The 14,931-nt window shown below is 36.3% G+C and overlaps 1 protein-coding gene across 5 annotated transcripts; it reads left to right on the top strand.

Annotated features, from left to right (window-relative positions):
* Positions 1-4,877: 4,877 nt before the first annotated feature.
* LOC306997237 (toll-like receptor 4) lies at positions 4,878-14,594 on the top strand. 5 transcript variants are annotated; one of them, XR_013797316.1, is made up of 6 exons: positions 4,878-5,207; positions 5,280-5,371; positions 5,449-5,553; positions 5,685-5,870; positions 6,017-6,181; positions 6,255-6,517. XR_013797316.1 is itself a non-coding variant. In XM_079610456.1 (6 exons), the coding sequence occupies exon 6, from the start codon at positions 11,379-11,381 to the stop codon at positions 14,193-14,195; it is 2,817 nt and encodes a 938-aa protein (XP_079466582.1). In that variant the 5' UTR covers positions 4,878-5,207; positions 5,280-5,371; positions 5,449-5,553; positions 5,685-5,870; positions 6,017-6,181; positions 11,309-11,378; the 3' UTR covers positions 14,196-14,594. The 5 variants fall into 5 exon arrangements, 4 of the variants coding, with proteins under 4 accessions (XP_079466582.1, XP_079466585.1, XP_079466583.1 ...); XM_079610456.1 differs by lacking the exon at positions 6,255-6,517 and adding an exon at positions 11,309-14,594; XM_079610457.1 differs by lacking the exons at positions 4,878-5,207; positions 6,255-6,517 and adding an exon at positions 11,309-14,594 and having other exon boundaries at positions 5,226-5,371.
* The last annotated feature ends 337 nt before the right edge of the window (positions 14,595-14,931 follow it).

Below are 14,931 nucleotides of genomic sequence, written 5' to 3'. Positions count from 1 at the left end.
CAATTCATATTTTCTTTAGTATAAACTGCAACCCCTCCTCCTTTTTTACTACGATCGGCTCTAAAAACATTGTATCCATTAATGTGTATCATATCATCTGTAATTGATTTTTTTAGCCAAGTCTCCGTGAGAATTATGATATCAGCATCAGTTGAATCTACCCAGATTCGCACTGTATCCATCTTATTTACCAAACTTACACATTAAAGGTGCATTATGCAACTTTTCATGTTAAAAATACCCGTTTCCTAACCCATAAATGCTTAACCAATTGCCTGATGGGCTGAATGAGCCCTTCTCTGATCACTGAGATTGTCTCTATAATCCTGTAAAGTAAAATAAATAAGAGGGATTCGGGCCGGAATTTGAGACGGGGCGTGACGTCATGCGCGTTCACGGCACGCTCACATAGCGATGTCTGGCAGGTTTGTGTATTCGCCGGCATTCTCCGTGGAAGATGGATTTTAAGAGACCTGCTTGTAGTTCATTTCAAACACCAACGCAAACTCCACGTAAAAAAAAAAAAAATTAAACTTTTGTCTAGTGCAACCAAAAGGGCCAAATTGGACTCAGACAGGCGTCGGAATAAGACGAGAGTAAACGTAGGGAAGGCTTTCAACAAATGGAGAGATCTCCGGTCTGCTCTAGGGCTCAAACGGGATGCTCAGTTGGTTTTTTTCTTGATAAAACGGTAAGATATATCCCATTCTCTAATGTCTGATACGGCATATATTTGACAATAAATGACGATGCGTAAAATGTGTAATGCTTTAGAGTAAGCTAGATAAATGTACAACCAGAATAGGTTTTACCACCATCGTTTCTTGAGAAGCTAACTTTACTGGGTCTGAACCTGGTTCAGCCATGATTTAATCCTATTTTAGTTATTACTTTGATGTAATAATCAATATTATCTTTACATGTACTCATTGCATTCTGTATGGTAACAATGGCTTTCTTGTTTTCAGCTATGAGAAGACTGTAGCAGCATCTACATCCACACCTCACCAGGCATCTAACGTTACTAGTACTGCAAATATATTGTGAATACCACATCCACCAAGTTCAGTCACGGCCGGAGAGTCTGATAGGTATCTTTGCTTCCAGAGACTATTTTAGAAATATAACATGTCCCTTGCTCCTTCTGATGTTGAATTAACTTATATAATGGGTAGTGTTCTATTAGATACATTTATTTCGAATATGTGTCAAACCATTTTGACTACTGGGTAATAATATTATGTCAACAGGGATGACTTCCTGGTTTCTGGAGTACAACCTTTGAGAGAAGATGAACGTTTGGAGCTATTGGAAGAAAGGTAAGCACATTTCTTTTCAAATGTGATGTGCATTGCCAGACAAGACAGAGGTACTACTTATCGGTTCAAAAAAACGCCCACAAAACCTCTCACAATACAACTTTAACATAGTAGGATGTCCTGCTACTTTATCTTCTACAGTAAAAGACCTGCCCAGCTAACAAAAATAAGTTGCCAGAACGTTTTGCTAACATTCCCATTAGGTTAGGAAAACGTTATTTCTGAATGTTTTTTAAACATTGAAAACGTCCAGTTTTTTTAATGTATTAAGAACGTTTTTTCTTGGTTAATGTGAACGTTAAAGTAACATTCCATTCACTCATTTTGAAAATGTTATTAAAACGTTATTTCTGAATGTTTTTTAAACGTTGTAAACGTCCAGTTTTTTAATGTATTAAGAACGTTTTTTCTTGGTTAATGTGAACGTTAAAGTAACATTTCATTCACTCATTTTGAAAACGTTATTAAAACGTTATTTCTGAATGTTTTTTAAACGTTGAAAACGTCCAGTTTTTTTAATGTAATAATAACGTTTTTTCTTGGTTAATGTGAACGTTAAATTAACATTCCATTCACTCATTTTGAAAACGTTATTAAAACGTTATTTCTGAATGTTTTTAAACTTTGTAAACGTCCAGTTTTTTTATGTATTAAGAACGTTTTTTCTTGGTTAATGTGAACGTTAAATTAACATTCCATTCACTCATTTTGAAAATGTTATTAAAACGTTATTTCTGAATGTTTTTTAAACATTGAAAACCTTCCATTCTATCATCTTGAAAACAGTATAAAAATTTGATTAATGGATGTCCTTTAAATGTTTACAATTTCTTTCTTTTTTTTCCCACGTATTAAGAACATTTCTTCTTGGTATGTGTGAACGTTATAGGAACATTCTACCATCTTGAAAACATTATTTCTGAATGTTTTATAAACATTACAATTTTCAAATGTATCAATATTCTCCAAACATTGCCCTGGGTACTTTTTCATAAACAAAGTATCAATTCAAACCATAACATTTGGTAAAACATTACTAATTATATTGTCAACAACAAAAACTGCAAGACACACAAACATTTTGAATATTTTAATATATTTTACACTTTTCATTCATATTTTCTTTTCTCTATCCTTTGCCAAGGATAAGTGCACTGTAACATAAATCTGAATGAAAATAATTGATATCTTACTTTGCTTTCACATTTTATATATGTGAACATTCCACAAACTGAAACATTGCAAAACATAACAAAATACATTTTGCGCACAAAAAAAAAAAAAACTAATTAAGTGTGTTCTGTGTGTCTTGTGTTTCAGAAAGCTGTGCTTCGGGCTGAAGTGGCACCTTAGATTGTAGCATATATAAAAACAAAACATAGTTTTAGTATAGAGTATATTCTGTGTTCAATTTTCATTATTTTATTAATTTTTACAACTACAAAAGCATTACCTTATCTCTGTGTGGTGCAAACTTAAGTGTTTCTGCAATGAAGTCCTCAATCGCTTTCTCCAACACCTTAGTGTTTGTTCGACGACAGGCATCTTAATCCAGTTAAGATAGACAAAACCCAAACATGTTACTGTTCATTACAATAAATGATGACTTTAAGCATTATTTCCTCAAGACCTCATATGCAGTATTTGACCTAGCTTGGTCTGAAAATAGAGTTTGTCTTCAATGACTTACTATAAAATATTTGGTATTTGAAACAACTGAAAAACAACTCACGGATGATCACGTTACATATTTCCAGTTCCTGGAAATTCCTCTTTCCTCTGCGGCCTTTAAAACTGTATTGGGCCCATAGAGAATTTGTTCCAAGTTTTCTTAATGTTCTTCTGATGGACTCACCAGGTGTGTTACCTCCCATGAGGCTCAGACAATTGATCTGAAAATAAATATAATGCTATATTATGCTGCAAAGCAATATCTGAACCAAGAAAAATAAAACTTTGTGCGTAATTATATAAAATAATATGGAAAACCCAGGGTTGCTTTGGTGTTTGGTTTGTTGTCCTGTGCTTAGTCCACTATATTACACCTCACCAAAGACCACACACAGCTGAAGTTACAACAATGCATATGACACTGTGTTTCAAGTGCAAAGTCTTAACAATCATGAAATACTAACCGCTCTCTTTTTGTAGTCTGGATCCTTTAACATGGTGCACAAATCTTCCAGTTCCTTTGGTGTGTCACAGGGTTTTTCAAGAAACTCTTGTCCTTCGGGTGTTTCAGAACACATGTTAGTCCTTAGAAGGCTTTCAATGTTTTGGAGTCTCTCATCGACTTGATTCAGACTAAGAAGTACAGTCCGTTCAAACTTTGAAGACTCTAGATATCAAACACTTCATTAATCAACACATAAAATGACCCTGTTTATGTAATGAATGCCATACTGTTAGAACTAGGGGCCAGTTGCATAAACTGCAAAGACTAGTCTTACAAGTTAGTCATCCATTTTTTTCCTTTAAGACTGTTCATATCTTTTTCAAATTAGTTACAAAAAATGTAGATTGGTCTAATTTGATACCGAAAATTAAGAATGATTACCCCTAATTAACTGCTAGCTGTTCGTATATGTTCTTAAGACACAGCCTTAACGTAATGGCTATGTTTATGCAACTGGGCCCAGAAGTTTTTTTTCCATTTGGTGTACACTAACCTTGACTTGCCACCGATGTCCTCTCTGTGCTGTGGTCTTCAGAGGGACTCAGGCAAAACACTGCTTTAAAATAATAATAATAAATGCGTAAATGATAATTTACACCAGCACATTTTAATTATGCAGGCCTAATATGTTAGATTTCCTGATAAACCCAAGGCATCCTTTAGAAAATACATACAAGTAACACATGACCCAACCTAACCCTGAGAGCAGTTTTTTAAGCTTAGCATGGCCATGACTTTCTATCACTTCCTTCAAACTGTTGCTGATGTTTAAGGCAGGACTGCTCAAGGATAAGCCTACTTTAAGCAAAGCAAAAAAAAAATAAAAATGATAGTATATACAAGTCCTACAATCTTTTTCTGGTAAAGGTATGAATAAAATGCATATTTTTTTGTTGTACAGCACCGGTGTTCCTATGCAGAATCAATTGGATGACCTACCCATCATTGGACTAGAAGAAGCTGTCATGGATATTTGTGACCGGGATGAGCCAGCAGGTGAGACACCTGAAGTACACCATGAAGAAGATGCAGGGGATTCAACATCAGGCATCTCCAAGCCTTCTGCGTGTGGTTGCTGAGAGTGACCTAATTAACCAGCAGGCCTGTATTTCATACACCAAAAACCTGATGCAAATGGACACTTTTCTTCAGTTGCCTATTACCAAATGCAACTACAGTAACCACATCACAGGAGTGGAGTGTGACGGCCATCCTCCTTTCACTGTCCAGTCGCGTGTGCGAGGCACTGCAGTTATATTGGAGTGGGTGAGTACTAAATGCCTATGCAATGTTTTATAAAAAGTAATGAACAACAGTATAAAATGTAATACAATTTAGGTGCATTTGTGATACTTATTCTTTATCTGCATAGTTTTGCCTTTGCTCAAACATGGGATGCAAGGAGGGGACTTTATGCTTGCATCAAATGTGCTATTGTCTGGGAATAATTACACCAAGATTGCCCTCCTCTTCAAATATATGAACATCAAAATGGTGGCATCTCCAACACACAGCAGTAAGGGAGTTTTGGACAGAGAAGAGGGGTGCCATTATCAACCGGACAAATGGACTCCCCATGTATTTCAGTGGTGGTAGGAAGAGCACGTCTATGGAGAAGGATGCCTTCATCAAAACATTTGATGTCCTTTTGAGGGAGTTAAACATCAAAGAAATAGTGACTGACGCACATGTGCAGATTGCTGCCCTCATGCGTAAGAATATTTGTTTTGTAATTGAGATGGTGATGGTGGCTTTTTTTATGTAATGTTTGTGTTTCATAACAGATCCAGAAAAGGGGAGATACAAGGAGAAGGGAGTTTTACATTCCCTTGATGTCTGGCATGCTGAAAAGAATCTCACTAAGAGACTTCATGTTGTAAGTGACCTGATTTTCATGTTGAGCGTGACATGCAGTAATGAAACATGATTTTGAAATTTGAATTCCTTCAACAGGCTGGGATGATGTCGGGACAAAAACCAATACTTGGATGGATAAAAGATATTGTAAACCACTTTTGGTTTGCTTGTCAACATGCAAGTAACAGAGAGGAGTTTATGGTGAGTATGATCATTCAAAGTGTATGCAATAGTATTGTAAAGTACTGTAGTAATAGATGTCAATTTTCATTATACTATTACATTATAGAGGTTCTGGGGTGTTTATGTAAAATACTTTTTTTGTATTTTAGGGTGTGGCGAGGTGTACTCCACCATGTCAGTGGAGTACATGAATGGGCCCTTGGCAGATGCCTCTATGGGCCTTTGGGTGATGAAAGAGAGGTCATACCCCCTGGATCTACAGCACATGTGGCTCTGTCACAAATTGTACTCAACCGCAGATGGTTGAAGGATATTGAGAAGTTTCTCACCTTCCGGTAAGATTGTTTATTTTGTAGGTATGGGCATCAGAATAATTGAATAAAAATTATGTTACTAACGGTAATAATACAATTTTTAGGTTGTTTAATATGAATATTCATGACCATGACCTATTGTCATTTGATTTCATTATATTATCTAGGACAACTTCACAACTAGAATCCTTCCAAAACCACATACTAATGTATGCTGCCAAGCGGTTTGCCTTTTCATATGAAACCTATGAAGCCAGGACATTTCTTGTGGCGTTGGACTACAACCACCACAACCACTGACCAGTGCATGTCAACAACAAAGGCCAAGTGTCGTAAGTGATTGCTTTATTACTTTTCAATATAATGCATGTTTAGAGAACTAATGTCATATAATTTGTTCTGCAGACAAAACTGATTTCCGCTCCTCAGGGCAGACACGACGAGTCCATATGTTGTCCAGTGGTTGTCCAGACACCCTATTGAACGGCGGTTCAATGTCAACATTGTGACAACGCTGTAACAACCTTCACCACACAACGTATATAGCAACCTTTTGGCCAAGTTGTTAACACGTTGTGCCAACGTTCTGTGTTTGCTGGGTACAGGTTCATAGTTTCAAATAAAGAGGGCTAAAGATGTGGATACCAATCATACAAAATGTTATCCAATGTTAACCCCCTGGGGTCGGCAATCACGCCGGCGTGATTTGCGCGTTTTTTTTCACATAGCAGCTGAATAAACTTAAAATACTCCGTCATATATGGTCATACAGACTTAATAAAAATGAAAAAAGAATCTGTGAGATGTCTACTTTTGTATGTGTCCACTTACAATCAAAACAAAACGTTGTGCTTTTGTAAAATAAAGAAATTAAACAGGGTGTGCATTCTGCCTCTCCGTCTCGTGAACTTTTTTTTCTTGAGCACGTCTCTAAACATTTAAAAAACTCAGCGAATATTTGTCACACATTTGTGAGCTCTATATATTTATAATCATTTAAGTGTGTAGTTTTAAATTATCTGATTCAAAACGGAAACAAATATTCTCTGTTTAAGTAATTTGTATAAAACCAACAAGATATTCAGTTTCTCTAACCCTTCCTCATTAGTTTTAATGTGACCACACCCACACGCGCAAAACATATAGAGATGCAAATCGTCCATGTGTCGCGCGAACGCCCCCATTACTTCAACAACAAAGCGGCAAACTTTATCAGTCCTGCAGTCGTCGAGTTTGGAAGACATGCTGTGAGATTATTGGGTTTACATCTGAAGAAGAAGATCGCGATTTGAAGACAAGAACGATTTTAAGGTAAGAAATAATTCTGAATTATATTAGTTAGTGTTATTGTTGCATAAACTTCATATTGCCATTGAACTGTTGCACGATGCTTCAGTGAATGTTCCCTGCACGCGCTGTGTGTTTGAGTCAGTCGCGCGACGTGCATTTGAAAAGCAAAACGCACCATGATTTTACTCCAATCTCATTTCATAACGTCATATCGATTGTAAACATTTGAAGTAACATATGATAATCAATATTTTCTCTAGTGTAGTGTTTCTGAAGTGTTCCTTTTTAACAATGCCTGCTATACTATTGTTCTTATTATTTGATTCAGCCCTGCAGGTATGCCTACAAGGCACAACAAATGTATATATATGTATATATATATATATATATATATATATATATATATATGTGTGTATGTATGTATGTGTGTGTGTGTGTGTGTGTGTGTGTGTTTTGTAAATTTTAAAAAGCAATTTTCACCAGAAATCTAAAATGTATTTCCACAATCATGCAGCCCTGGTTTCTTCTTGATATCAGCATGTTCACAGCTTTTTTTATATATATATATATATATATATATATATATATATATATATATATATATATATATATATATATATATATATATATATTAGGTAGCTACCCGTCCTGCTGACTTCAACATGAGCATGAGGAGGTAAAGTGAAAAATCAAACACCTTGGAAATGACATGTAGGCTATGCACTATGTTTCAGGAAAGGAAAGGTGTGTGACTGGTTAAGTCTCTGTCTTTAGTTCAGTGTGTTAAATAATGTGCTTTTTGCCATTTGTTGTGTATCTTTGGATTATGTTGTGTTGTAAATAAATTCAAACAATCAAAAAGCCGTTCTTTTTTAAATCTCCTCATTCTTTGTGCAAGGTAATGTAATGATAGTGCCTGAGAGCTCCTAATAGGGCCATTATGGGAGGGCCTTTGTCTTTTCTCAGGTGTGAAACACTCAATATTCATGGTGGTTAACGCCTCCTCGCATAAAGCTTTCTTACACAAAACATGTCATACAAATTTTAAATCAATATATTGTCTTATCTGAATGAGTATTCAGGATGATTTTCACATAGTTTGAGCAAATATTCTAGGCTACGTGATACAATTTTCAAAAGCCTTGCGAAGAAATAATTAGTTTGTGTTTCATGACATTATTTCAGTGACTTTTTTTGGGGTCATTTTCACAAACCACGCATAAATGTTATTATCTCAAAACTACAAACTTTTACATACATGCTGCTGACATATTATTGAAGCCGAGTTTGTGCTGAATGCAGTGTAATAAGACCTTAGCCATGAAAATGTCACAAGTAACAGAAATAAGCACAAATGTTAGAGCATGTCAGAACACCTCCAGGACCCAGAAAACACATCAGACACCTGAGGGTTAAATTCAAAGGCCAGTGCATCAGGAACTGCCTATTGTTACAAGCTCCTCCCAGTCTAGGGTTGGGAGAAGGTAACCGGTTTAAAAAAAAAAAAAAAAAAAAAAAGGGAAACGAGGAGGGTTCTCTTCAATCCTCTGCCCCAGAAATGTGAGTCAACACCACCAGATATCAAATGAGAAGTATTTATTGTACAACTGAAAATAGGGGTTCAATCTTCAGGAGAAGGTCACCAAAACAACAAACAAAAAGAATCTTACTATTAGAAGGAAATCTAAATGACCTACACAGGTAAAAGAAAATAAATAAACAACATAAGCTAACCTCCACTCCCTGACTAAACAAAAACAGGGAATAACGTCTTACAAAATAAAAAGGGTGACTCAAACTCCCTACCAGTCCCCATACAAAGTAAAAGTAAATACAATACCTTTTAATACCGAACAAATAAAGTAAAGTTGAAAAAGAGAAATAAAACGTAGCCAAGCTACCTGCTATCTCCCACACCAAAGGGATATTCAGTTTGATAGCACAACACTTCAGTTTCACAGATAGCACAACACTTCAGTTTCACAGCGAGCACAACAGTTTCACAGCGAGCACAACAGTTTCACAGCGAGCACAACAGTTTCACAGCGAGCACAACAGTTTCACAGAGAGCCCAACAAGTCTGGTGCAGGGGAGAAGTGAACCTCCTCAAGCAGTGTTCACTCTGTCCTTTTATAGCAGCTAACGAGCCTCCTTACGAGTTTCAGGTGTGTCCATTTAGCTGCAATGCAAGCAGAGTGAGGGAGAGCAAGAGAGAACACACAACAAAAACAATATTTCACAAAGTAAAGCAAATACAAAAAAGAACACTGTACACAATACGGCCCTGGACGTAACACTATGCATAGGGCCCGGGATCTTGTGCTAAACTGTAAAGTTTGTCAAGGACTCGAGTCACATTAATACACTACCTGTAGCTCTTCTTAGTTCAGAATAGTACTTTGTTTGAATTAAACAGTTATCTTAGTCATTAATAGCCAAATGAATCTTTTAAGTGTGATCACACTTTTATTTTTTTCAGGTAGCTTTACATAACAGATTCCAAAACTCATCCTTTTATTTTTAAACCAACTTTCGTTCAAACAAAAATAAAGCTTTTTTCTCAAGGTTAAGGCCTTTTGAGCCCGTTCAAATATCTGACCATTCCCCGGTTCGGGGGACTCGGTTCTACAACTGTTTCTTTTGCAATGCAGAGGTACCTGGCAACCTCGTTGCCTACTTACAATGGCTATCTAGTGCTACCCTGGTGACGGCGTCCCGGGACTCCCGTCTGAAGAGCAAGTCAACTATCGCTAGGAGCACTGAATTTCCAATGCTTATCTGACATATTACCACTGCCTCTTGCAAAATAATAGACTCACCATCTGTAACTTCAGTACTTCTCTTCTATTACGTGCTCTAGCATATACCAGACAATACTCCTATATTGCTAGTTTTTTTTCTCTGGTGTCATTTACCAAGAGAGACACAATTGATGCAACAGTAAGGAATGTTCTGATTGGTTACATTCACCATGCAAAAGCACATGACTATCTTTCACAGGATTAATCTTTCTAAAATCTTGACTGCATGATCACGTGGTGTGCAAAAATACATGTGTGGCGTATCCATTTAAGATCAACCTTGCTACAGTGCATGTGTTCTAATGTACACTTTATGTTCCAAATCTGTTAGTCTCTCAACCTTTATGACCCTTCCTAGAATATTCAGGACATCTTGACATTTATTGCAGCATAAAGCATACTAGATCAGAAATCACTTGACAAAACGTAATTATTGGGTTTCCGTCTTCCCAAAGATTTTTGTAAGAACACTGCTGTTGACCTTTGTTTCACATCCTACCTCTTTCTAGACCACTTGTGACTTTCTTTCACAGTATCATTTATGGAAATAAGAAGTGAAACAGCACAGAAGCAAAGGGGATTCAGTTCCTGAAACCTTAAGAACTTTAAAATGAAAAGTAAGGTAAACTGTGTCATCATTACTGTTTCTGCTTTGTGATTATTTGGTCTGCATTTACTTGTGATTGTTCTAAGGTAAGTTTTCAAACAATCAATCAAAACTTAATCTAAAAAAACTTAATCTAAAAAAACCCAATCATCTGACTTAATTCGTTCTGCTTTGTTGACATTACCTATTTTGATTGAGGTAATTTATGTTTGTACAATTGTTCTTTCACACATTTCAAATATTTATTTCTAAATTTGGTGATGTGAGATTCTAAGAATGCTCTATTTTAAAGAGTTATCAATCAAGACAGATATTTCGGAAGAAAAAAAGGCTCTAGTTTGTTTAAGTATACGCAAACACCCTCCACACCAAAAAATGTAAGTTAAAACCTAAACATAAATTATTTCTATTTTTCTGATAACTTGTATTCAAATTCGTGTGTATCCCAGATATTTCAAATATGCCCAACAATTTATTTTTAATTTGGGGTGAAAAGGATTTACTACATTTTTCTTAGGCAACAATTTTCCTCACTTTTGGTAAGTATAGATACACCTAATTATTTTAAAATAATGTTTCGTATTGTGCAATGTGCATACAGTATGCAAAGTGTTTGCTCAGTAAATAGGGATTTTAGCTGCTTTTAATTGTGTTCTCTGCCCAGTGACTCAATGCTTTATTAACCGATGCCTCAGTATTACCTTTGCTGCATCTGCGTAACACCATTAACACTGCACTTATACTGGTGTTCCCTTTCTTAGGAAAACTGAGGCTAAGAAAATTCAAGAATTCCAACTGGATGATTTACTCCATTTAAGTGATTACAACAGAATGAATCTCAAAATGTCAAAGAGAGAACGTGGTTTGTGCTTTATTAAATACTGTAGTTTGACTTCATGGCTGCTTTACTGGTGTGTTTTCATAAATCTTGTAAATGGATACTCCGTAAAGAACTGTACCATCAGAGGGTCTTTGAAATATGCAGAAAACATAAATGTGTTTTGTAATAAGAGGTCCCTGCATTTTGTACCAGGGAATATACCAAACAAAGCCACACATTTGGATGTTTCTGACAATATCATACAGAAGATTAAAAAGGAGTATTTCTCTCAGCTGTCTAATCTTAAAAGTCTTATTGCACGACACAACAAGATCCGGGAAGTGGAGGAAGGTGCGTTCAGCAGTTTGGTGGCTCTGCAGGAGTTAAATCTGGCTTGCAACAAACTGACAGATATCTTGGGAGGAATGTTTCAGAATCTGGCAAATCTCACTGTCTTACATCTAAATGAGAACTTAATCACAAGTATCAACTTCTCTGCATTTTCACCCCTGATCAGTTTGAGAAAAGTAAATCTGTCCAGAAATCATCTGAATAAAATAAGCAAAATTCAGCCGCTATTTTTATTACCACAATTACAGGAAGTGCACATTGGGATTAATGGCTTCACCTCTTTTCAGACATCGGAGGTGTCCAACATATCTTTGAGACTGAAAGTCCTGGATTTATCTAAAAATCCTTTGAAAGTCTTCAGTATCACTGCAGATATTTTCCCTCTCCTTGATAATTTGGTCTTGGCTTTTATTACTGAAAACATGACATGGGATCTGCATGACAAAAGGTATCTACAAAGTGTGCAACATCTAAATCTAAGTGGACTACAATTGCCCCTGGAGAAGATCACAGATATCCTACAAACTTTCAACTCTTCTTTGGCCAGCCTGAGGCTACACTCTCTGGGGGATGTAAAAGTGAGAGCTTTGATTAGGAAAGTATGTCTGATTTCATCTTTGAAATTTCTAGGCTTGCAGTGGAACAACATTACATCCATATCAAAAGACGAGATGCAGTTCTGCACACAGTTAACTGAGCTAGATCTCTCCAACAACAGACTATACAGCGTCCCTGCTGTCGTCAGCAGCCTACCAGGTCTTCATCTTTTGGACCTCACCTTCAACAAGATAAAGAACATAAGTTGTGTTGATTTTGCCAACTTAACCCAATTACGGACCCTTCAGATTTTTAGTAATGATATATCTATTATTGAGGACTTTGCTTTTAAAGATCTGAAAACCTTAGCAACTCTAATGATTGGATCTAACAGACTCTTTCTCAACGGATATTTTGAAAAATATCTTCATAAACTTGAGAGTTTGGATATGGCAAATAACAAGCTGGATTCTGTCCACAGTGGAGATTTTGAGTCCTTAAAATCACTGAGGAATTTGTCTCTACCAGACAATCAAATATCGTTTATTGAACCGGGGTCCTTCAATGGATTGACAAATTTAATTTTCCTGAATTTGCAATCAAACAAGCTCTCTCTGAGTTCATTAAAAGATTCTGTGTTCTCCAGACTCCCAAAGCTGAAAACACTTCTGTTGAACAATAACTATATTTCATATGACAGTCAAGAGGCTCTTTTACAACCACCCTTTCGATATCTGAGAAAGCTAAAGACTCTGAACATTTTTAGCCAAGGTCATAAAGGAATGCGCTATTTACCCTCAAACCTTTTCAAGGGACTGTGGTCTTTGGAAGAACTTCAAGCAGAGAATCTTAATATTAATTCTTTACATCCAGACACATTTACTTACACTCCTTATCTGTGGGTACTGGATCTCAGCAGAAATGATTTTATTTCACTCACAACAAAAGAATTTCTGCCACTCCAGGTCCTCAAGACACTCCACCTGTCCAAAGTTGGCTTGCAATCTTTGGACTTTCTCATTAACGCAAATCTCAGTAAACTGCATCTGTTGCATGCAAGCAAGAATGCATTATCAGTCATTAATGAAACTTTGATCCAGTCTCTTCCAACACTGATTTATCTTGATCTACAAGCAAATTATCTCTCATGTGACTGTACCAATGCCTGGTTCATCAACTGGACCATAAGTAGCAATGACACAGAAGTTGAAAGTGGTTATGAACTCACATGCAATTACCCAGACAAACTCAAAGGACATAAACTTCTGGATCTTGATGTAGGTTCATGTAATGTAGATGTTGGGTTTTTCTGTTTCATTTCCACAACCACACTAGTTTCACTGACCCTACTGTGCTCTTTTCTCTTTCACTTCCTCAAATGGCAGGTTATTTATGCTTACTACCTTCTACTTGCTTTTCTTCATGATAACAAACAGCAGAGAAAGCTCAATGGTTTGCAGTATGATGCTTTTATTTCCTATAATGTTCATGATGAATTGTGGGTAATGAGGGAACTGTTACCTCAGTTGGAAGACGAGCAAGGCTGGAAGCTGTGTCTGCATCACAGGGACTTTGAACCAGGCAAACCTATCATGGATAATATTGTTGATGGCATTTATAATAGTCGCAAAACTATCTGTGTGATTAGCCGTCACTACCTGGAAAGTGAGTGGTGTTCCAGAGAGATCCAAGTTGCTAGTTTCCGTCTCTTTGATGAGAAAAAAGATGTTCTTATCCTGGTATTCCTGGAGCATATTCCAAGTCATCAACTGTCTCCGTACTACAGAATGAAGAGACTAATCCAGAAGAAGACATATCTCAGCTGGCCTAAACCAGGAGAGGACACCAGGGTATTCTGGCAGAAACTGAGAGTAGCTCTGGAAACCAAAGGCACCTCGGAAATGGAGCATCCTATTGGCTGGGATTTAGGGGTCATCTAACTGTCTAAGTGAAGAAAATATTCTGCAACTTTGTTTAACTGCTTTTCTTTTATTAACTGCTTTTTTCTTACCTTCCTAGACCAAGATTGATTATAATTATTTCCTCTTTTCCTAATACACATTTATTTCTGGTTAAATCAGTGATAGAGTTTATATAATTTTTCATTAACAGTATATTTTTTTTGTCAATCGTTTATTGAGTAGTCAATTGTTTTGACACTGTACACAATCTGGGTCACCTTAAGTCATATCATGACTAATGTATTGTTAAAACTGTATATATGGCAGAAGTCTGTTGAATCACAATACTCAAAATAAAAACACCTTGCATTAACATTTATTACATTATTGATAGCTGCAGTTTAATTTGATTGTATATTAAAGCACTTAATATTTAAACATCTCACATATGATTGTGTCTTTAATTTTGTCATTTTCTATGTATATACACTTGAGAGAAGGACAACTGCTGTAAGTTTGGTAGGACACCTTCAACGTTGTTAGTGTTAGTCTATAGGCACAAAAGCTGAATTAGCTGTGTTCATATATATCTATGTTGTGGCTGAATGGATACATCAAATTAGGACATTAACCTGTTAAGATGCAACGTCACTTTTGAAAAATCCTCAGAAATGGCATACCCAAACTGAAAGGAGAATTTTAGTAGAAATGTGGGTATCCATCATGACAAACTACTTTATTTGGAAAGGATATCCAGTTTGCAGAAAAGTAGTTT

The sequence above is a fragment of the Phoxinus phoxinus genome, assembly GCF_949152265.1.
Source record: "Phoxinus phoxinus genome assembly, chromosome: 4".
Classification (NCBI taxonomy): Eukaryota; Metazoa; Chordata; class Actinopteri; order Cypriniformes; family Leuciscidae; genus Phoxinus; species Phoxinus phoxinus.
This window is presented reverse-complemented; position numbering and strand designations above follow the sequence as displayed.